This window comes from Coenobita brevimanus, chromosome 60 (genome assembly GCF_032717465.1).
Source record: "Coenobita brevimanus isolate Jiangsu-jjx chromosome 60, ASM3271746v2, whole genome shotgun sequence".
NCBI lineage: Eukaryota > Metazoa > Arthropoda > Malacostraca > Decapoda > Coenobitidae > Coenobita > Coenobita brevimanus.
Genome location: NC_137013.1, coordinates 37,599,858 through 37,624,871, shown reverse-complemented (window position 1 = coordinate 37,624,871; position 25,014 = coordinate 37,599,858). Strand labels below are relative to the sequence as shown.

Below are 25,014 nucleotides of genomic sequence, written 5' to 3'. Positions count from 1 at the left end.
TACTATGGCTATATGGCACTGTAGGCGCAGAGGTAAAACAAAGTCAAGAAGAAACACTGGGATTTAAGAGCAGAGGAGGATAAGAAGAAAGAATGGATACAAAAAGCCCCTTTCAGTCGCCTCTTACGACAAGCAGGGATACTGGGGAGTATTTTGCCTCTCCCCTTCTTCCCCGGGAGGTTATTCAGCTTAAGAGATCAGCTTAGCACTGAATATAGTTAACGAAAGCTACCGCCTTTTAATGAAGGCCCGCGGAGCCTGTGACCCAACAGCTGAAAATCGCGATGTGTTTGATGGTTGCTTACACTATCAGATTCACTGCCTCATCAGTCACCCACTTACATTACAAACGCTTTCACCTCGCCCCTGAAAACTGACAGTAGACGCAGGATTACAGGACCTGTACGTGGTAAAACTTCGGTTTGATACGATGCAGTACCTGACTTTCTTCGTACCACGATACCGCACTCCGTTTTCCTACGTGGCTATACTCGTAACTTACCGTCTACGTTGTTACATCGTTTATGATTATCAATTATATAATAATTACATATAACTACCCTCTATGGTTGTAGCTACCCTTATAAGTCGCAAAAGACAAATTTCTAAGATATTTTTACTACAAAAATAGAAGCCTAGGTCAGTGTTTGAAAAAAATAATGATAAAGACGGTACTTATATACAAAAATGTGATATTTTAGTTAATAGATGCCAAGAATAATTTAAGGCCTTATTTTTTTTTTTTTTTGCCAAGAATGAATGAGGCGACTGCGTTTTAGTTTTAATAAATAATACAAATCAATAAAAGTAATAGTAAAGCAAATTTTTTTTACCTCCATTTTTTCATGTTAAAATCTAAATAATTAGTGCAATCGACTTTTCTACTTTATATTTTATCAAGAGAATCGCGATTCGCAAGTGTGTTGATGTCAGTCAGGGAGAGAAGGTGGGGATAGGGAGCTGCTTGATGATGTGGCGATTACTGCTCATTTACTCACTCTGTGTTGTCTTTCAGCCCGCACATAGTTATGTGGAGGACTATTACTGCGGAGAGCATAATTGCTATGACCGTAAGTACCGGCATGTGTTATATTTTTATTTTTTATATATTTTTTGCAGATACAGCTTCCTGTTGACATGGTTACAGCTTGCGTCATCGTCCTTTGACCTCAGCTGTCACACACATAGTTGAATAAGGTGCTGTATATTAGTGTCCTACATTAACAGCTTGATTGTTTAATGTAACAAATTTTAGCAGCGATGTGACCTACGGGTATGTTTTCACGCACATCACAGCTGTGTCATTACAAGTGTCACCAGCATTTATTTCCGTTACACCCGTCCAGAAATGTTTACATTCCAATTTGATGGTGTTAGTAAATTTATGCTGTACCGTAGCAGGTGCATCTGAGAGTGGCACAAGTTATCATTTCATTTATTCATGGGTAATAAGTGGCTTAAATTCCAGACTTAGGAGACATACTTGTCCTGCATTGAGGTGTAAGGTCACCACAGTCGACATGGGAGTCCACTGCTCCTACAAGGTGCCCCACTTCTGATGTAGGTCAGTTGATCAGGGATATAGTTGGTTGATTAGGGATACAGTTGCTCACAGTCCCCTTTAGAGTGGGCTTGTGTTGGGTAGGGGGCTCACAGGGGATCTGTTGCAGAAACAAGTCTGACCTCTTGAAAGTTTTCTGCAGGTGCTGTTATCCGTGATGCCTCTCGGCAGGAAGGTAAATAGTCTTGGTCCCTTGTTGATGAAACTTATAGCATGGATGGACTGCAGATGCTGACTGCTTCAGCTGTTCTTGTGTGGCAGGTGTGGCCAAAATAGGGATGGTTTTGACTATTGATTCCCCATTCTCTTGATGTATTTGCATTGTGTACCTTCCTTTTAAGTATATTCCAGCTTTCCCTTCGTCTTTGCAGCGAGTAGAGTTGTAGGGTCTTTAGCCAACGCCAATAGTTTTATTGCACTGGTAGCCTGAGCTTTCTTGTAAAGACTTTTGCACATGTTCCAGGTGATTAATTTTAACAGTTCTCTGTGAGGACCATAGCCGACATAAGTATGGTACTCCATCTTGGATATTACCAGGGATTTCTGTAGTGGGAGTAGTTATTCAGGTTCCCTGATATGGAAGGTCCAGAAGATGTAGCCCATCATGTTATTTGCTCTCCTTGTGATGTTTTCTGTGTGGACCATGGATGAAAAGTCATTACTAACCAGTAATCTCAAGTGTTTTGCTGATTTCTCCTCTGCAGCTACTTGAACTCCCATCAGGTATTGGTCATCCCCTCCATAGCTTATCAGTCCAAATGTTTGTAATGAAAGACATAGTGTTTTCAGTGGCCTGGTTGTATATTTCATGGAGGCCAGTGAGCAGATACTTTGTATCTTGTTGGGTGTGCATCGCATTGGTGATTCTTGTATCATTAGCAGATGATGTTACTCTTAAGCTATGTGCTGCACCTTCTTATCACTGTCTTCCATCATAAGGAGGGACAGGACTTGTCCAAGCACAGAGCCCTGAGGGACTCCACTTTTGGCTGTTTAATCAAAATAATTATAGCCTTTCAGAAAACAAAAACAAAAATTTGACATTTGATCAAAACACGTATAAACCCATCCTTATCTCTGTGAGAGAAGGTCATACCGTACTTTTTTTTCTACAGACTTTGGGGAACAGCAGTGTTATTATGATTAAGACAGTGACAGTAACAAAATTATTTATCATGACTTGGTAAACCTAGCAGTGCCTGCGTTATCACAATATAGGGGAAGTAACAAATCATCCTTATAGTTAGTGATGGAAGTTTAATACAGGAAACACCTCAGTATCTTAATAAGAACATTGTATCAAAATAAGAATATCAGAAAAGAAGGCTAGTCCAGAACTAATTGTACTGACAAATTTCAAATTTTTCTCTGTAGTGCTGGAGGTGACAAGAGATGCCACCAAACAAGACATCAAGCGTGCCTTCAGAGCCATCGCCTCAAAGACTCACCCGGACAAGTTCCAGGACCCAGAGGAAAAGAAAGTTGCCGAGGAGAGGTTCCGACAGCTCTCTACCGCGTGAGTACCCTAAACTTTTATCATCACAGTACAGACCAGTGTACATAATGCCACACAGATATCAACTGGTCACTGTTGTGCTGAACTGAATAATCTACTCCTTGGCCCCACCATGTTTGATGGTACAGTAAGGGATGCAGCAACAGAAGCAGTAGCAACAGGCAGTCCTCATTTCAAGTCAGGAATGTGTTGCAGAGTACGGTATCGTAAATTTTAACATAGCAGTTCATATGTAAATGGAGGAAAATTATAGTCATTCTTTTTAACCAAGTGGAGAATTCCCTTCAATCTTCTTCTTCCTTCTGCCTACGGGTGACTTTACACTCCCTCTTTTGTCTTTCTTTCCTTTTCCTTCTGCCTATGGGTGACTCTACACTGAGTGACAAGCCAAATGGTTTCTGTACACCAGGAAACCATTTACTATGCTGGGTGGTAACCACACAACCAAATTAGGGTTCCTGGTGCTTTTTTTTGGTAATTAAGGTGCTCCACTTGGATTGAACTGGTGCGGGGGTTTATTGCTGACATAATGCCACTCAGGGATGATTGAGGCTGGTCACTCAAATGTCAGGACCAACTTGCCTAGCCCTGGACTTCTGTGCTCCTCCTGGGGCAACATAGGATTGGATGATGGATAGATGGATGGAGAAATTTATCTTTTTGTAGCTTATTTTCCATAGGTTGTTGGCAGAATAAGACAACATTACAACTCTTCCTCCTTTCCATTCAAAGTCTTCATGACTAAAGCCAAATTCTAGCATCAGTTGTCACAGCTCAGCATTCAAGATGGAGAGCTGGCTATTTTATGGCAGGTTATAAGTGAACAGAATACTGTATAGCAGCTGAGCCTGATAGCAGTAGAACTTTAATAAGCATTTATTTTTTCAGAAACATGATGTGAACTTAATATACTGTACACATAATAATCACAAAATTTGTGACATGAAATAAGGAATCACTGTATATATTGCATTCCTCCAGGTACGATATACTGCGCGATGATGAGGCGCGTGAGGACTATGACTACATGCTGGACAACCCAGATCAGTTTTACCGCAATGTATATAGGGCGTGGCGGCGACGCATGGCCCCGCGGGTGGATGTGAGGATCGTACTGGCTGTCACCATAACAGTTATCTCACTCATACAGTACTACAATGGATGGACTAAGTTAGTCTAGGGGAAGTGCCCCGTCTGTGTGCAGTATTTGTTTGTTTCTCTGTCTTTCTATTTTTTTATGCGTTTGTTGGTCTACCTTTCAATAGTCAGATACAGTACCTTTATCCTGAATGAGGTTGTCATATACAAATCACCTTCACATCAGGCTGGCTGCCCTCCATGTTATTCTTAAAGTTTCTTATAGTTTACAACCAGGTGGAGTGAATGGAGAATGAGAGATTGACTAAGAGAGTGTACATTAAGTGAGTTGGTCATTTACCATGGACTTACCCTCAGGCATCAATGACCCACTCAGCAAAATAAAATCATCTGGCATTACAGTAGTTAAAATAGATTGCAGTACTACAGTTAGGCCTATGCTGACTATGAATTGCTGATAGTACTAGCATTAACATTCAGGCTTCTGTGACTCACTTCATTAATGGGACCAGCACTAACACTCAGGTTTTGTGGCACATTCAGCTGGAGAAAATTGTTTGACATTAACCCATGGCATCCGGCATTTATTTCCGCCTACCCTTCCGCCAGCCGGGGATTTCTGGAAAATCAGTTTTTTTTTTGTTTGCTTGTTTGTTTCTTTCTTTCTTTTAATTATAATATCTCAGCTAAAACTTAGCCAGAAATAAAAAATTGTCATAATACTCATCAGTCCTTCGACTTCAAGCTGATGGCCTCAGATTGTCCAGGTACGGTTGTCTGTAAAGTCAGAGAGAGAGCCTTTGGAAGTGAGGTAACTTTTTTTTTTTTTTTTTTTTTTTTTTTTTTTACCTGTGTCCGTATATGTGGTACAAGTAAGGCTTATACTAGCCCTAGCCCTCCATACTAAAAAAAAACAAAAACAAAAAACACACACACACACACACACACACACACACACACACACACACACACACACACACACACACATTCAAAATACCGCAGTCATCCACAAACACAGTTCCATGTAGGCTTTGAGAAGTGTGTTGTGAGTGTGCAGTGGTGTGAGCAGGGGAGTGCAGTCACTATGGCAATGACCTTGAGGCAGGCTGGCTGATGTCTCACCAGACACAAGGAAAACGTTTTGCGTAGGTCTGTCCATGACGAATGTATACAGGTAACTGGAGCGTGACTGCAATGCATGCAGGAGGCTTGCTAGTGTTTTCCTGTGGTCGTAATTACCCGCAAAATATTCAGACAATGCCACAAAACACTAGATCATGTATGCATGCTACACGGACATCTCCAGGTGGTCATTTGTACATGACACCCGGATGCCATGTGTTAAATATAAGTTTAGAGTTTTCCTGACCTTGAGAATGTTAATAGCAGAGAGAGTGAAAGAATGATAAAAAGCTTTAGGGTGACTTGTAATGAGGACTTTCTGTATCCAGGTATGATGAAGCAATCAAGTACTTTGCGGTGGTGCCAAAGTACCGGATCCAGGCAGTGGAGTTGGCTAAGCGGGAGGGACTGCTAATCACAGATAAGAAGCGGCTGAAGGGGATGACCAAGGATCAGGTCAAGGAGCAGGAGGAGAAGGTCATACGCCAGGTCATAGAGCGCAAGATGGACATCAGGGGAGTCTATGCCAAGCCCACATATAAGTGAGTTTACAAGCAGGAACCACATTTACTCATCTATCACCAGGGATATACATACAGTAGATTCTCATATTTTGACTCCATTTGGTTCTATAAAAACCTTGTGAAATTTAAGTGACGCAAATGCAAGTGGACTTCATATGGAGAGAAATAAGTTGTTGCCGAGGATGGCCGGTGACAATACGAACAAATAAAATAAAGGCTTTTCGAAACAATTTTCTCGTCTTACTCTATTGTTTGAACGTGAAAACAATCTGAACAAAGTTATAGCATACCATTTCCACTACCTTCCTTCCAATATATAACCAAATTAATAATTATGGTGCTTGCCATTAGATTAGTAATAACATAATCAAGAAGTCATGTTGTGGCAATGTTAAAAAATATAAAATAGTAAAGCTGGAGTGAATCCATCAGCTGGAGTGTACAGGAACCTCCCAGCTGCCACTTTAGTCATGTCCAATTGCCAGTTTGTTTGGTCATATCTCTGCCTCTTGTAATTTTTAGTTGTCATGTATTTTCTATTATTTCGGCTCTTGTCGCCAAGGATGGTTATCTTCAGTGAAATATGAGCTAGGTAATTCATTTTTTTTTTTTTTTTTTTTTTTTTTTTTTTTTAATGTCCCCTTGAAAGCAGTCATAATCCACAAGATTAGAATCAATTGTCCTGGTTTGTGTCCAGTGGCACATACAGTAAATACATTCTGGTGTTGTTGTGGTAGGTGGGGGTGCCCATCATCCACTCACTCAATATAGGGTGATGCCATATGAGCTCTACATTGAGTGACAAGCCAGATGGTTTCCTGTACCCAGGAAACCATTTACTACGCTAGGTGGTAACCATATAACCGGGGTTTCTGGCAGGGTTAAGTGTCCCCCAGATTCCTCTATCCAAAATCACTTAATCATGGCAGTCATTTCAGAGAGCCTCAGAGGGCCCAATACCTGCCCAGGGCCCCAACCAAATGGGCAGACTCGCGTGGCCGTGTGGAATGAGAGAGGTGTAAATGAGGAGAGCAAGAGGGTGGAAGTGGTGAATGTGTTCAAGAATGTGAGATATGCTGTGATGGCACTGTGTGAAATGAAGATGAAAGGATGTGAAGTTGAGGAGTGGGAGGGTGTGAAATGTGTAAGATCGGGAATGAATGGGAGAGGAAGATGTAAGGAAGGAGTTGCTTTGTTGATGAATGAGGTGTGGCAGAGTGGAATGAGAGACTACAAATGTGTCAGCTCAAGGTGTATGTATGTCAGGTTCAAGTTTGAGAATGTGAAAGTGGCAGTGATTGTAGCGTATGCACCGTGTGAGGACAGGAGTGAGAGAGAGAGAAAGACAGGTTTGGGGATGAGCTGAGTGAAGTAGTGGGAGAAATGCCCAGGAGCTATAAAGTGATCGTGATAGGGAATATGAACAAAAGAGTAGGCACTAGTCCTGAGGATGACATAATGGGTTGTTATGGAGTACCAGGAGAAAATGATAATGGGAATCGACTAAAGGATGTGTGTCAGGAGAGGAGGTTGTGCATTTGTAATTCATATTTCAAACACAAAGATGTACATAAATATACATGGTATAGAGGAAACGGGGATCGTGTTGAAAGAAGCCTGATTGATTACGTTCTCGTAGAGAGGTCGATGATGGGAATGGTTGCTGATACAAGGGCTTGGAGAGGACGATATGGAGGTCTGTCAGATCATATGATCGTGGTATGCAAGATCAAGCTGAGAGGAGTGAGGGGGATCAAAAGAGAGAGGAACAGTCAGAGAAAAAGACTGAAAGTTGAGAAGCTAAGGATCAGAGAAATGGCAGATGATTACGGGACCAAGGTAGAGGATGAGTTAGGATCAGTGAACTGGAATGAACTGGATCTGGACAGCCTGGGGAATGCATATAGGGATTACTTAGTTAGGGATGCTAAAGTGGAGTGTGGTGAGGCAAGAGTATCAACAAAAAAGAAGGGTACGGCATGGTGGGATGAGGAGGTTAAGAGAGCGGTGGAGGAAAAGAGGAAAAAGTAGCTAAAGTGGTTACAGGATAGGGGTTCAGTTGAAATAAGATCATAGTATGTCGAGAGCAAGAAACACGTAAAGAGACTAATGAAGAGGAAAAAGATCTGGGAAGAAAAATGAATGCGAACTACTCTGAAAATAAGAAGTTATTGTGGAAAGAGGCGCAGAAATGTAGAAGTGAAAGTGGAAAGAAATGTGATGATGTGAAGGATGCAGGTGGTAAGTTACTAACCCATGGAGATGTAGTAAGGACCAGATGGAAAGAATATTTTGAAAGCCTGATGAATCGGAATAGAGAGAGAGCAGAGCGGCTGTAAACATGATTGGTTTTGGGGGTGTGCAGAGAAGGAATGCAGTGCCAGGAGATGTGACACTAGCACAGGTGAAGAGCGCTGTGAAACGGCTGAAAAATGGGAAAGCAGCTGGGGTTGATGAGGTGTTTGCAGATATGCTTAAGTTTAGTGGAGAGAGTGGAATGAAGTGCTTGTTGGAGATATGTAAGAAGGCATGGATGAGTGAAACTCTGCCTGCAGAGTGGAAAAAGGCTGTGATTGTACCCCTGTACAAAAATAAAGGTGAGCGAAGTGAGTGCAAGAATTATTGTGGAATAAGTTTATTCAGTGTGGTAGGGAAGGTATATGGTAGAATTATTATAGAGAAAGTAAGAGAGATATCAGAAGTCCTAGTGAGTGATGAAGAGGGTAGCTTTAGGAGTGGCAGAGGATGTGTGGATCAAGTATTTGCAGTGAGACATAACAGAGAAGGCTTGTGAGAAGGACCATAAGGTGTTTATGGCATTCATGGATCTGGAAAAAGCATACGACAAAGTAAACAGAGAGGGATTGTGGAAAGTTTTGCACATGTATGGTGTAGATAGTAAGCTGCTAGGTGCTGTCAAGAATTTTTATGATGGCAGCAAAGCATGTGTAAGGGTTAATGGGCATCTAAATGAATGGTTCACGATCGGTGTGGGCATGCGACAAGGTTGTGTGATGTCCCCATGGTTGTTCAATATATATATGGATGGGGTGATGAGAGAAGTAAAAACGCGAGTAATGGAGAGAGGGATGGTGTTGGTAATGAATGGTGATAGATGGCATATCCCAAATTTGTTGTGTGCTGATGATGCAGTACTGCTTGTAAGCACCGGACAAGAACTTGGTAGGCCAGTGCCGAGATTTGCTGCTGTCTGTGAGCGTCGTGCCTTGAGAGTGAATGTAGAGAAGAGTAAAGTGATGGTTATTGAGAGAGAAGGTGACTCCCAGTGTGATGTCACAGTGAATGGAGAGAGACTGGAATTAGTGAGATAAGTCAAATACTTGGGTACAGTGATAGAAAAGAGAGGAAAATGTGCAAAAGAAGTTGAAAGTAGAGTGACGCAAGGAAGAAAAGTAGCTGGTGCAGTGAAGGCCTTGATAGGAAACATAGGCTTGAGTGCTGCAGCTGGAAGAAGCTTACATGAGGGAGTGTTCATGCCAACTTTAACATATGGGTGTGAGATTATGGTGTGGCATGAAAATTGAAAAGTCAAGATTAAGAGCATTTGAGATGGGACTGCTGAGGAATGTATGTGGAGTACAGAGGGTGGATAGGATATGAAATAATGTGATTCGTGAAACGTGTGGAGTGAGGAAGTCGGTGGACACCAGAATCGAAGAGAGTGTCCTGAGATGGTATGGTCATGTGGAAAGAATGGATAACAATAGAGTGGTGAAAAAGCGAATTTGAAGAAGGGAGAAGGCGAGGTAGGCCAAGGAGAAGGTGGAGAGATATGGTGGATGAGTGTTTGAGGAAGAGAGGTTTGGAAGTCGGTGAGGCTAGGGAACTGACAAGAGATCGAGCTGGCTGGATGAATGTTGTGAGAAGTGCATGATCGGGGATTTTGGCACTGCTTATGAATATGGCAGCATCCGGATTGACTCAATCGGATACGTTTGTGTGAAGCTGCAGAATGTGGTGAATGTTTTTGGCGTATCTGGTAGAGCCAGGATTCCGGGGGCTTGATTGATCAGTGAATGGAAGTGTGGCCTGTTTGAATTGGGCAGGTTTGTGCTGTCTGGACATTGCTACTCTTCACCCTGCCTTTGGGTGGGAAAGTAGGTCCGGATGATGGTGATGATGATGTAAAAGAATCATTGCACATGGCCGGTACCGGGCACTTGCACAGCTGTTCTCTCAGTGTCTTTATTACACTCACCTTCAAAGTTTTATTACCTGTAATGAATAAAATGTGCGATATATGACACCGTTATTCACGAGATGGTTTGATGAGGACTAGATCGGACGTGAGGTGACATAATTTCTGATACAAAGACAGCACAGAATGCACATGGCTGGTATCTGCACAACCATTCATTGTCTTTTCTCGAATTTTTAACATTTACCTTATATAACATGCGATATATGATGCTGATATTTACGTGTTTTGGCATGGCTAGAGCGTCACCTCCTGTATCCTTAACACATAAGAGACTGGCTCCTTATCCATGTGAACAGCCAACTCAATACACTTGTTTAATGATTCAGCTTATGTTATATTTCAATATTTACTTAATTACTGTATTAATTATGAGTCGTGAAATTTGATGTAAATATGAATTCCAATTAAGTGTTCTTTAACTTGAATCAGTTCCTGACTTTCATAATATACATCTGAATCATCACAGAAAGAGCCATTTCAGCCCAGATAATGGCTGAGATCTCTTTGTCAGGTGATGTTTTATGACAACCCCTGGGGGTAGGGGGGGTTTTCAAGAATACTCCCCCAGTATCCCTGCTTGTTGTAAAAGGCGACTAAAAGGGTTGGCGGAGGGTTAGTGCCCCTCCCCGGAAAACAACTAACTAAAAAAACAAACAAGAAGCCTTGGACGAGGACTGACCAAATGTTGACGACCCAAGACCGGACAAAGGACTTGGTAATGGCTACGTGGAATGTAAGAGGAGCGAATGATGAGGTGAAAGAGAGAGAGATTGTCCAGGTACTTGAGGGTGCAAAAGTGGATGTATGTGGAATGACTGAAACAAAATGGGGGGGAGAAAGTGTGAGAGAATGGGAGTATGGATGGGGTATATGTGCAGGAGTAGGTGAGAATGAGAGGGCAAAGGAAGGAGTATGTATAGTTGTGAGTAAAAGATGGAAGAAGAGCATAAGACAGTATGGATCAGTTGGGTCAAGGATTGTGTGGGTAAAGTTGAAAGTTGGAATACAAATGTGGGCGATTGTGTGTGTGTATGCGCCAACGCAAGATCGTGCTAGTAGAGTGAGAGAAGAGTTCTGGACAAATGTGGAAGTGTGCATGGAAAAGTTTGGAAGGAATGAGAGAGTGTTTTTAATTGGTGATATGAATGGTAGAGTAGGGAATGTGAAGGTGGATGGAATAGTTGGTGAGTGGGGTGTGCCTGCTGCGATAGATGAGAATGGCAGTGCGTTAGTGGACATTTGTGCTGGGAAGGGGTTGGTGATAGCCAATACCCTCTTCAGGCATAAAATGATCCACAGGTATACATGGCGAGTGATGAGAAGGGTGGATGGTGAACTGAATGAAAGGAAGGCAATGATTGATTATGTGTGTGTGGATGAAAGGATGTGAAGATGTGTAATGGATGCAAGAGCTTATAGAGGTTGGGGGAGTGGACTTTCTGACCACTACTTGGTGGTGGCCAGAATTAAAGTTCAAGTAAGATGGAGGAATAGAAGGGAAAGACGAGAGGAAGGAGTAGTTGCAAAGAGAGTGGAAAGGTTACAAGAGGATGAGAAAAGGCAAAGTATAAGAGAGAAGTGGAGGAACGATTGGGCAAATGTGAACTGGAGCAGATAGGGGATGTGGAAGGTGTGTGCAGGATATTTACAGAAGAAATATGTGCAGCATGTGATGTGGTGTGTGGGAGGAAGAGAAGACGGAGGAGGGTGCAAGGAACAGTGTGGTGGACTGAAGAGGTGAGACAGACTGTGGCACAAAAGAAGAAAGCATACAATGAATGGATGAGAAATAGGGGCGTGGAAGAAGTTGAGAGGCGGAAGAGAGAGTTATATGTAGAAAGGAAGAGAGAGGTGAAAAGATTAGTAAGAGAGAGTAAGAAGAGAGTGGATGAGGAATTTGGAAGGAATTTGAGTGTAAAGTGGAGGGACTGTAAGATGATGTTCTGGAAAGAGGTGAAGAGAGTCAGACAGGGTGGAAGTGAGGTTAGCAGGGGAGTGAAAGATAAAAATGGTAGATTACTAGTGGAGAAGGGAGAAAAAGTGAGCAGATGGAGAGAACACTTTAAGAAATTGTTGAACATACAGGATGGAAGTAATGCGAGTATAAGTGGCTGGGGAATGGCTGGGAGAAGGAGGGAGGTGAGAAGACAAGAAGAAATCAGTAGGACAGAAGTTGTGGAAGCAATGAAGAAAGTTAAATTGGGGAAAGCCCCAGGAATTGATAAAGTGTGTGGTGAAATGCTGAAGCATGGGGAAGAGATAGTAGTAGAATGGATGTGGAAGATGTGCAGATTGGCCTGGGAGGAAGGTAGAGTCCCGGAGGATTGGAATTCAGGTATAATTATTCCCTTGTACAAAGGAAAAGGGGAAAAAGAAGTGTGTGGTAATCATAGGGGCATTTGTCTTCTTAGTGTAATAGGAAAAGTGTATGGTAGGATACTTATAGACAGAGTTAGAGAAACAACAGAGGAATTAGTTGGAGAAGAACAGGGAGGCTTTAGGAAGGGAAGAGGTTGTGTAGATCAGATATTCATTCTTAGATCTTTAGTGGAAAAGTTTCTAGAGAAGGGAAAGAAGTTGTATGTGGCTTTCATGGATTTGGAGAAAGCATATGACAGGGTGGATAGACAAGGATTGTGGAAAGTATTAAGAATATATGGAGTAGATGGAAAATTGTTGAATGCTGTGAAGAGTATGTACAATGGTGCTAAGGCTGCAGTGCGTGTGGATCGTGAACTAAGTGAATTTTTCTCTTTGGAGGTTGGGTTGAAACAGGGATGTGTCATGTCTCCATGGTTGTTCAATCTGTTCATGGATGGGGTAATAAAAGAGGTACAAGGTAGAGTAGTGGATGTTGGAGTGGCCCTGGTGAGAGAGGATAGTGTTTGGAAACTCCCTGTACTGTTGTTTGCAGATGATACTGTGTTGTTGAGTGAAGACGAAGGGGAGCTGCAAGGCTTGGTGGATGAGTTTGGGAGAGTGTGCAAGAAATGGAATCTAAAGGTGAATGTAGGGAAGAGTAAAGTGATGGTCTTTGAGAGAGGTGAAGTCAGTGAATGTACAGTGAGGTTGGATGGTGAGGAATTGGAAAATGTGAGTATGTTTAAGTACTTGGGTAGTGTGAGGAGTAAGGATGGAGGTTTGGAGGGTGAAGTGCTTGAAAGGGTACAGCAGGGAAGAAAGGTTGCTGGTTCTTTGAAAGCAGTGATAAGAAACAGGGAAGTGAGCATGGAAGTGAAAAAGTTACTACATGACAGTATTGTGATACCAACTCTAATGTATGGAAGTGAAGCTTGGACATTGTTGGAAGGACACAAGTCAAGAGTGAGAGCAGTGGAAATGAGTTATTTAAGAGGAGCCTGTGGAGTCATATGGAGAGACAGGCTGACGAATGAGGATATAAAAGAGCGTTGTGGTGTGGATATGGATGTGGTAGGAAGTGTTATGAGGAACACACTGAGGTGGTTTGGCCATGTGGAGAGGATGGAGGGTGAAAGACTGACGAAGAGAGTGTATGTGAGTGAGGGGGAGGCCGAGGATGAGATGGAGGGATGGGGTGGAGAGGTATATGAGAGAGGGGGGTGTGAGTTGGGAGCAGGGCAGTGAAATGGCGGCGGACAGGACGACGTGGAGGCGATTTGTTTGTGGCCACCCCAAACGGGATTGAGGCATCTGGCAATAGATAGATAGATGTTTACATTTTAATTGATGATTGTAATTTTTGGATTCTATGTAGCCAGACTGTGATTATGGTCAGAAATCAAGAAGCCGTAGGTGGGTTTCAAACCCCAAACTCCACCTTCAACCTGTCAAGAATCACGAGTTTGTAGTCAGAGTTAGGGATGTGTTTTGTCACATCATTTCAATACTACTATTACTGCATACCGGTACCTGTATTAGAAGAAACTGGCAGATCAACTTCATAGGTAGCAAAAGAACTTTAATGAGCCATTTTTCTATATAAACACCTTTACTTTGAACTTTGCCACTCAGAAGAACCTAAAAAAGGGAGGACTTGTAATGGGGACTTGCTGTAGAGAAATAGAGATAGCCTACTGTAATGGCAAGTGCATTCAGTACTTAGTACCACCCAACTTGTTCATAAATTCATACCTAATCTATTTATCTGTTTATTGCCAGATGCCACAATCCTGTAAGGGGTGGCCACAAACAAATCGCCTCCATGTCACCCTGCCCAACGCAGTTTCACCGCCCCGCTCCCAGCTCACACTCCTCTATTCTCTTATACCTCTCCACTCCATCCCTCCATCTCATCCTTGGCCTCCCCCTCCCTCTCCCCCCCTCCACCTCACTTGCATACACTCTTCTTGTTAGTCTCTCATGCTCCATCCTCCCCACATGGCAAAACCACCTCATTGTATTTCTCCTAACTTTTCTATTACATCCACATCCACATCACAATGTTCTTCACTTCCTCATTTGTCAGTCTGTCTCTCCACGTAACTCCACATGCTCCTCTCCGGTAACTCATTTCCACTGCTGTCACTCTCGACTTGTGTCCCTCCAACGTGGTCCAAGCTTCACTTCCATACGTTAGGGTTGGTATCACAATACTGTAATGCAACGAATTTTTTTACATCCATGCTCGCTTCCCTGTTTCTTATCACTGCTTTCAAAGAGCTGGTAACATTTCTTCCTTGTTGTACCTTTCAAACACATCACCCTGTAAACTTCCATCCTTACTTATTGCACTACCCAAGTATTTAAATGCACACATTTTCCATTTTCTCCTCATCTAACCTCACTGTACATTTAGTAGCTTCATTTCTCTCGAAGACCACAACTTTACTCTTCCCCACATTCACTTTTAGATTCCGTTTCTTACACGCTCTTCCAAACTCATTCACTATGCCATGCAGTTCCCTTTGTCTTCACTTAACAATACAGTATCTTAGCAAACAACAGTACGAGGAGTTTCCACACACTGCCCACTCTCATTAGAATTGCTTCAACATCCACTGCCTTAGCTTGTATCTCTTTTATAACCCCATCCATACACAGATTGAACAACCATGGGGACATGACACATCCCTGTTTCAATCCAACATTCATATAGAAAAATTCATTCAGTTCACTATCCACATGCACTGCAGCCTTAGTACCCTCATACATACTCTTCATGGCATTCAACAACTTCCAATTTACTCCATATATCCTCAGTACTTTCCACATTCCTTGTCTCTCCACCCTGTCATATGCTTTCTGCAAATCCATGAAGACCACATACAACTTCTTTCCCTTCTCTAGAAACTTTTCTACTAAATATCTAAAAATGAATATCATATCTACACAACGTCTTCCCTTCCAAAACCTCCCTGTTCTTCTCCAACTAATTCCCCTGTTCTTTCTCTAACTCTGTCAATAAGTATCCTACCATACACTTTTCCTATTATACTAAGATGCATTTTTTGTCATTTTTACACTTTTTTTTTTTTTTATAATGTTGTTTTACTTAAATACATTTAGTTCATGGTCCCTAGAGTTAAGATTAGCATCTAATTTAAGTGAAAAATTTTTAAAATAAACTGTACCATTCGTATATGTATACAGTATTTCTACCCCCAAAGTTTGTCCGTGATTCCGGACATCGCTAGTAGGCACGTGATGCTGACAACGCTACTATTCAAGGGTTAAAAAGGTGATATGGCAAGGACTTTCTTTAGATACATAGAGAAACAGGGATGGTCACCTATCTCTCACCAGGGATATACAGTATAGTGACTTTCCTTTTCCCATCTCTCACCAGGGACATCTTGTGGGTGCAACTGGTGTTCCTGCCTTACTGGATTATGCAGTACATTTGTTGGTATGTCCGCTGGGTCTGGAAGTTCTGGATAATGAAGGAGGAGTATGGCCCAGAGGAAAAAATGTACATTATACGCAAGTTTATGGGTCTTAGTCATGGCCAGTTTGAGGTGAGTGAAGAAAATTTTTGTCAAATTAGGTCCTTGTAGGATAGATTGTATTACTGGTATAGTTTTGTAGCTAAAGTTTTTGTAGTGTTATACTGTGTTGTTTTAACCCCTATACGCCGGGACGCGGCATATGACGCAGGAAAATGAGTGGACAGGGACCGCCAGGTGATGGGAGGAGCCACTAATGTATTCCCGCTGTCATTTGAACTGGCTACCATTTGATCTAGACACCAAAGGGTAGGGAGAGAACCCCCTCACCTCACGCAAGTGTACCTCAGTCTTCTCTGTAACTTTGCCAGGCGTAGAACAATGCTGCTATTTCTGAAACTTCTTATCCGATTCCATTCCTGTCTCATGCGGCCCCCTTGCCTCATCCACCCCTGCCAAGCCACTTTCCAAGGATACAAAGGAAGGGCTTAGTGATAGTGCCATAGGGCATGCCATGGATGCCACTGTGTCTAGTTTGTCTAGTAGTAAAGTTATCACTTTGAAAGCAAAGCCAAAGTCAAGGCTGCGCTCACACGTACGAATACATCCTGCTTTGAGCTCCAAAGTTACTCATCTTCTTCAAGTTCTTACTTATCGATGCAACCACCTACAGACCTGGGGATGCTGTTATTTGCAAGAAGAGTTGGTAAGTAAAATGGTCTTTAATTTGTTTCCCTAACTGCTATACTTTCCCAGATATGAAGGTTTGAAAACAGGCTATTTTTGGAACTACACCCTTAGTGAGAGAGCAGCCACGCCAAAATAATGCCGGCTTGTAGGGGTTAAGGAAGTAAAACCATGTTTATCATCATCCTGGGCTATTTTTCCACCTAAAGAAGGAATGAGAATGAAGAGTGTGTTTCCCCCTCCCCTCAAGTAAGATAAGTAAAGATTTTATAGGCGTTCTTGCTCATGTACCCCCAGGCTTATCTTTACATGAATATGGTGGACTTTTGGCTGAAGTTGCCTTCTCTTACAGTCTAGACCATCCTTCTTTTGGGAGACTGGAAGGGAATTGAGTAACATTTGTAAACTGGACAACAGAGTTGTCTGATTATATTGGTGTCAGTGAGTGAAGGCATAAGGTAAAAATCCTCTCCATCATCCTGAAAACAATGCAGTGCCTCCTCTTAAGGGTTGGCTGATGGTTTTCTGTATGCAGGAAGCTGAATCAGGTAGCCAAAGCCACTTTGCTTGAAACTGATTGGTGAGAAGTATCAGTGATGTATCTTGAGACATTAAAAATATACTTCTAATTCATCAGAGAGACATTAAAAATATACTCTTATTTCATCTGAGAATATAATGTTTCATGTTCCATTTTCTTAACCCTTTAACCGCGGGTGTCATTCCAGAATGACGTTGCAAAAACTGGACCAAACCGCGGGTGTCATTCTCGAATGTATGTGAATATTTTGAATACCCCGCGTTTTTTCCTTGCGCCAATTGTTTCAAGGGAGAGTAGCTATTAAGTTCTTTCACTCCAGCCGACCCCCACCTCCCTCTTCCCCCCCTGGGGCCCCACCTCCCACCCCCTGGGCCCCCCACCCCACCCCGGACCAAACACGCATCAGTATCTGTCCAGCTGTGTGAGTGACAACACTGCTGATGTGATAGTGAAGTGCAGGCAATTACAGTGCCTTTTACCTGCCTTAGTGAACACAGAGTGGGTGTTTATCGTATGTGCAGTGTTCATATATGTTTAAAGTATTATTATCAGAATGAGGTTGGCATTTGGTAATGGTGTGTGAGCGAAAAATAGTGATTACAACACCGCTGATATGGCAGTGAAGTGCGGGCAATTACAGTGCCTTTTACCTGCCTCAGTGAACACAGAGTGGGCGTTTATCGTATGTGCAGTGTTCATATATGTTTATAGTATTATTATCAGAATGAGGTTGGCATTTGGTAATGGTGTGTGAGCGAAAAATAGTGATTACAACACCGCTGATGTGGCAGTGAAGTGCAGGTAATTACAGTGCCTTTTACCTGCCTCAGTGAACACAGAGTGGGTGTTTATCGTATGTGCAGTGTTCATATATGTTTATAGTATTATTATCAGAATGAGGTTGGCATTTGGTAATGGTGTATGAGCGAAGGTAATGGTGTGTGAGCGAAAAATAGTGATTTTACACCCTCACTTCTAACGGCACTGCCCGTCCTGTGAAAGTCAACAAAGTCATGAAACCTACATCAATGGAAAGCTGAAGGTTAGTACTTTCTAATGGTACCTTATTTTTTTCTCTAGCTTTATTCTGTGCAGAGTTATTAAGGTTTAAAGGTTTGTTTACATTTGGCTGAAACCCCCGCGGGAGAGGACAGTCAGACGAAAACAATACCCGCGGTTAAAGGGTTAATGTAGTTTTTATTATATAATTGATCTTAACCTGTGGGTAGTTGTCTTGTATCATGTCCTTCATTTTGCTTTACATAGGTAATTGATTCTTTTCACAGGCTTTGAAAAGTGCTTCCCTTGTTTTTAATCATCCACCATTCTGCCCACCATGCCTGTCTCCGATAAACCTTTGCATCTTTGTAGAGGCTGTCATTCATACACTTCAGTATCCTGTGAATCTCATTTCAGAAGCAGCTGTATTTTTTTTTATTTAAGGTTTTTTATATTGTTATTCATCTTCAGCATGACCTATTATCCCTTTGTTGCATTGGGGTGGGTTGGACGCAGAGCGAGGAAAAGGTAAAAATTGAAATACGAGATTTTCTTAGCAGAGGTCAGTGAAATGATCATACATCCATTTGCCTCAGATTTTGTTTATTTCTTTGTATTTTACCTGCCATTTTCAACAAAACTGTGACCCGTCAGTTCAACATTTAAGGATTCTTTATTGTCTAAAAATTAAAATGCCTGAGTTGAAATGATGGTCTTTCCATTCAGATGGTATCTGTGTCACAAAAGTCAGATATAGTTGGAAAAAATTTAGAGTTATCCTTACTGATGATGAAGGGTCTCTTTCTGTGATGAAAGGAAAACTTTATGCTTTGTGTATGCAGGCTGTGATGTACTGTATGGTAGCAAAATGTGGGTTATAGAACTCGGACATATTTACAGGTGTATGGTGGTCATCATCATCATCATCATCCAGACCTCCTTTCCCACCCTAGGGCATGGTGAGGAGTAGCAATGTCCAGACAGCCCAAATTTGCCGAAACCAATGGGCCACACTTCCATTCACTTACCGTTCATCCTGGCTCTATCTGATAAGCCAAAAACATTCACCACATTCTGCAGCTTCACATAAATTTATCCGGTAGTCAATCCAGACACTGTCACGTTAGAAAAGGATGCCAAATCCCTTCTCCTCACAATATTCATCCAGCCAGCCAGATCTCTTGTCAGTCCCTCAGCCTCACTGACTTCCAAACATCTCTTCCTCACACACTTATCTGCCATATCCCTCCACCTTCTTCTTGGCCTGCCCCACCTCTTCCCTCCTTCAAATTCACTCAGATATACCTTGTTCACCACTCTGTTATCCATTCTCTCTGCATGGCCATACCATCTCAGTACACTCTCCTTGATTCTGGTGTCCACAGACGTCCTCACTCCACATCTTTCATGAATCACATTATTTCGTATCCTATCCACTCTCTGTACTGCACATACATTCCTCAGCAGTCCCATCTCCACTGCTGTCACTCTTGACTTTTCATTTTCATGTCACACAATAGTCTCACATTCATATGTTACAGTTGGCACTAACACTCCTTCATGTAAGCCTCATGCAGCTGCAACACTCAAACCTCTGTTTCTTATCAAGGCTTTCATTGCACCAGCTACTTTCCTTCCTTGTGTCACTCTACGTTCCACTTCATTTGCACATTTTCCTCTCTTTTCTGTCACTGTACCCTGGTATTTGAACTCTCTTACCAAGTCCAGTCTCTGTCCATTCACTGTAATATTGCACAGGGAGTCACCATCTCTTTCAGTAACCATCACTTTACTTCCTCCTACATTACACTCAAGACTCAATGCTCACAAACATCAGCAAAACTCAGCACTAGTCTGCCACGTTCTTGTCTGGTACTGTATTTGCAAGTAATACTGCATAATCAGCATACAACAAATTTGAGATATTCCATCCATCCCCATTCATTACCAACGCCATCCCTTTCGCCATAACAGTAAAACTTCGAAATAACGGACTTCAATAGACCGGAATTCGTTTTTATCGGAATTGAGGAGCCACCGGACTAAATTCCTAAATATCGGAAAAAGTCCGATAAAGCCAGGAACAGTCCGGTCTGTCTGGCCACTTCAGCTATGTTCACCACAATAAGGTAAATAAAATATTGTTCATCAGTGTAAAGTACAGTATTATTATATATATTATACCATTTGATTAATGCAGTGAAGTTATAACACGGTACAGTACTGCAGTGGTTGTCAAAAGTTTAAAATCCGTTCGTACGATCCGGACTCACTTCTGATATATCGGCAAAAGTCCGGTTTAGCAGGGGGAAGTCCGGATGTCGCTTTTTTCAGAATTTTGCTTTTTCCGGAATGGCTTTTGCCCTGATTAGTCCGTTATAGTGAGGTCGTACTGCACTCGTGTTTTTACTTCTTTCATCACCTCATCCATATGTATATTGAACAACCATGGGGACATCACACAACCTTGTCGCATGTCCACACCGATCATGAACCATTCACTTAGATGCCCATTAACCCTTACACATGCTTCACTTCCATCATAAAAACTCTTGACAGCACCTAGCAGCTTACCATCTATACCATGCATGTGCAAAACCTTTCATATATTCTTCTCTTTCTACTTTGTCGTATGCTTTTTCCAGATCCACGAATTCCATAAACACCTTATAGTCCTTCTCACAAGGCTGTATGGTGGTACGGAGTGAAATAAGAGTATATTAATGAGATGGATGTGTGAAAGACAGAATGTAGAAGATGCTTGTGCATTGAGAATGTTGGTGAGATGATGTGCATTAGTAGACCATGAGAGTAACTGGATGAAACCATGTAAAGACTTGAATATAAAATGGAGAACCCTGGCTGTCAGGATAAGGGCTAGACAATATGACCAGAATTTTTCATGGAGACTGCAGCATGGAAACCAGCCTTCAGGTGAAATAAAAAGGCTGATATGTGCAAGCATAGAACTCTGTCTTGCAGATTACATGTAAGTACTGGGTCATTGCTTGAGATTTTTTTTTTTTTTTTTTTAATAATATGAAGCTTGGAGAGAAACAAACAGGTCATCTCTTTAATTTACTGAGCTATGCCAAAAACCCGTACACTTTGAATAGGATGATATGAGATTGGCTGATAACATTATTTTTGCTCAACAGAATCTGGAAGACAGTGTAAAGGATGACTACATGAAGCAAGAGTTGTGGATGCGGGAGAACTATGATGCGTGGAAGGCTGAGCGCGATGCTGAGTTGAAAATAAAATTGGCGCAGTCTGGACGTTACAAGTCCTACCGTCGCTACCTCAAAAATAATGGGCCCGGTCGTATGTACTTCGATGACTCTTAAAAGTATGTTGTGTGGGGTAGGGGTAGGGGTGAGTATGTTTGAGGAAACTAGAATTTGGTGATTAATTTGATTGCTGATAGAGGTGCATCATCTGGAGTGAGTGAAGAGGTTCATATTATATAGATATACTAGATTTAATGATACTGTCTTCAAGACAAGAGAGTGTGAGTAGGTTAGTACATGCAGTCCTTACTACAAATGAAGGACATTCCAAAATGTCACAGCTTTTTCCAAACAACTAAATTGTGGGAAATGGTCAGATCAGCTGTAGCCCTTCAGTCTGGTGATGTATTTTTTGTAGTTTATTCTTGCTGTTACCCCATGATTTTTTCAGTTATGACAGCCCCCTAGCTGTTAGGGAATTGATTAACCCTTCCATGTCAGTCTATGATCCTAAATGTACTTGTAGGATGGATTGGTTCCTGTTCTTGAATATTTTTAATTTCACAGGAATGTTTTCAGATTGCAGGTGCAGTTCTTTTCTATGTATAATTTTTCATAAGCAGGCTGGATATAATAACTTTTCATAAGCAAGCTGCACTCACCATACTGACCATGCTACCCATGCACCAGCCAAAGAATAGCTTTTTTTTTTTTTTTTTTTTTTTTTTTTTTTTTTTTTTATAGCAAGGTGGTGTGAGTGTGATAGAGAATATTTGTCCCAGAGTGGAAGGATTAAAGCCATATCTATCCCCTCTGGTTTGAAAAGTCAGTCCTAAGCTGAGTAAAGTCATCTTGAGGTAGTACGAATAAAAGACAAGTTACATCCTCTGGCTGAAGAGTGTTGAAGGTGGCAATGGATGATCAATGGACTGTTTTTTTTGTACATTACTGTAGACATCATAGTAAAGAAGGATATCATAAAAGGTGTCATGATAAGGACATACTGTACTGATAAAGAGAATGAAAACAAGGAATTGTGGTAAAATTATGTTCTTGAAAAGTAATCATGAAAAGTTACCTGCAGTGTTCATATGGTATGTTACCTTCAAGCTTTCCTGTAGTCTTAATGTAGAACTTTACACATACTTTTACCAGGTTCCTTGTTTAGTCAGTCATATTGTATAGTCTTGAATCATAGCTTGTGCTCACTATCTACCCGTACCATTAATTGAGAGGTGGTCATTGCCAGAGTCTCACACAAATTAAGGTTTATTCTCATCCAAATCAAGACTTGTTGTTCTAAACCAAAGGTATTCTAGACTGCATGTGTAGCAGTCATCATGAACTGTTTATCATGCAGTGTAAGAAAACTTCATCTGTCTATCTATCTATTGCCAGACGCCTTATTCCCCTACGGGGTGACCACAAACAAATCGCCTCCACGTCGCCCTGTCCCCCGCCATTTCACTGCCCTGCTCCCAACTCACACACCCCTCTCTCATATGCCTCTCCACTCCATCCCTCCATCTCATCCTTGGCCTCCCCCTCCCTCTCCCCCCCTCCACCTCACTCACATACACTCTCCTCATCAGTCTCTCACTCTCCATCCTCTCCACATGGCCAAACCACCTCAGTGTGTTCCTCCTAATGCTTCCTATCAGTTCACATCCACATACTTCGTCCTAATGCTGGACAACTGATCTTTATTTCACAAATAGTCCTAGCCACAACTTCCCTCCATCTAGGGATGGGACTGGACAGTGAGCAGAAGCTGTCTCTCACAGATGCACTTACCTTAATCCTGCTTTGAATTTATGGTGACTATAAGTGGATACCCGTGGTTTTGTTTCAAGTATAAACAGTGTACTTGTTCCCTCTCCTACCCTAATCAGAGAAATAATGAAACATTAAATACTATTCTGATAGTTTTTGTCATAGAAAAGTAAGAGGAGCAAAAAATGTAGCAAAGTGTATTCTGTGAACTACTTTTCATAACTCCCAGCTCTGTGTGTTGTCATTAGTTAATGACTTGTTGCTTCCAGGTGATTTCATGGACATTGACCACTTCATTCCCTATATATATATATATATATATATATATATATATGAACGGAGGACACCAGTAATCTGGTGTATGGATTTTTTTTTTTTTTCTCATTTGTTTTTCCTTCCTCCGTTCTGTTATTTATAAAGTACAGTATGTATATATATATCCTATTAGACAACTTCGCATAGCTTAGGAGAGTCCCTCAGTAACAAAGGGTTTACTGTAGACTATATCTAGCCTCTCCAACTAAAAAGGTCTCTCATAGGCCAAATACCATCATCCAGTGGTAGTATGAATATTAAGTTATAAAATGTGTCATTGGATTGAAGGGTTAATGGTGCTTTCATCTCTGTCCTCTAAGATTTGTGAAGGGAAATTAACATTGTATTGCAGATGGTTCAGTCTAAATTACTAGCCTCCTGCCACCTAACATATGCTGACACAGCCTAGTCTATCCAGTGATGTACCATATTTTTTGTTCCTTTCTTGCCATCTCCAAATTATTTTGTTCACATGAAAACAGAGATTTTTTTAAGCAGAGTGGGTTAGATGTAGCCATCACTAACTTTTCTGTACTGTGGGGTTGTTGTAAGCTAAGTAAAATCATCTGGTAGCTGCAACAGTAAAACTGAATAAAAAAAAGTCACTGGACTGAAGTGACATAAAGAATCTCAGTAGTGCGTGTTTGTGTATGTGTGTTTGGGGAAACTGACTGACTTTTATCCAGATTCGATATGGTGCCTTTTAAAAATTACTGGTTCTTTGTTTTTGAGCTCAAGATTTGTATTGCTAGTAGGGTGATCCACATATTGGTAATCATTTATTTCTAACATAGATGGAAAATTCAGATGCATAGGTATACTAATTGCATTTCTGTAGTGAAAATAGGTGTGCCCAGATTGTTCCTTGCAAATTAGCAGGTAAAGTATAGCCTTAACTCCTTCAGTCAAGTGATGCAGTTTATTGATATGTTCATGCTGCCTCAGGACAGTTTTATTCTGTTTTGGGTAGACATCTTAGATACACGAAGGAAGATCAAAGGTGAACCATTGTGCTGTATACTGTTGTGGTGCATTACCCTGTTGCCCCTATACAGTTATTTGGATATCTGGTGGTCTAGTGAATTAAAGCACTCCAGCTGGCTGTTTCTGAGGAGTGTTTGAGGTAATTTTTCACATCATGCTGCTCAGGAGCAAGCAACTGGACACTCGTCAAATGTTTTGACCAAGTAGCCTACTTTGTGCTTCTGATGGGGCCGTGGTGGACTGGCTGATGGATGGGTGGATGGTAGACCTCATATAGTGTTGGATTAAATATTGGCTATGTTTCATCTCAAATTTGAAGAAACTCTCCAAAACTGAATACATTTGGATTGAGACAGCAAGAGTAAAATAAAAAATACTGTATTTCATCTGGTTGAAGGGGTAAAATATTTGTTTAACTTGTAACCAGCCAAATTTTAAGCACAGATCATGAATGGGTTATTTAATTAAGGCAACAGTAAATTTGACCTACTTTCTGTCAGCTGTGCAAAGTTGGCAGTTTTCATCATCAGGATTCTATCTACACAGCACAAATGCAGTGGAGCCCCACTGTGGTTAGA

At 41.5% G+C, this 25,014-nt stretch overlaps 1 protein-coding gene across 1 annotated transcript; it reads left to right on the top strand.

The window, feature by feature from the left end:
• The first annotated feature begins 967 nt into the window (after positions 1 to 967).
• Positions 968 to 25,014, top strand: LOC145403218 (dnaJ homolog subfamily C member 25 homolog). Its single transcript, XM_080275027.1, has 7 exons — positions 968 to 1,070; positions 2,936 to 3,077; positions 4,059 to 4,247; positions 5,627 to 5,839; positions 15,811 to 15,979; positions 21,293 to 21,483; positions 24,937 to 25,014. Exons 1-6 carry the CDS (start codon positions 968 to 970, stop codon positions 21,479 to 21,481), a joined length of 1,005 nt encoding a protein of 334 aa, XP_080131153.1. The 3' UTR covers positions 21,482 to 21,483; positions 24,937 to 25,014.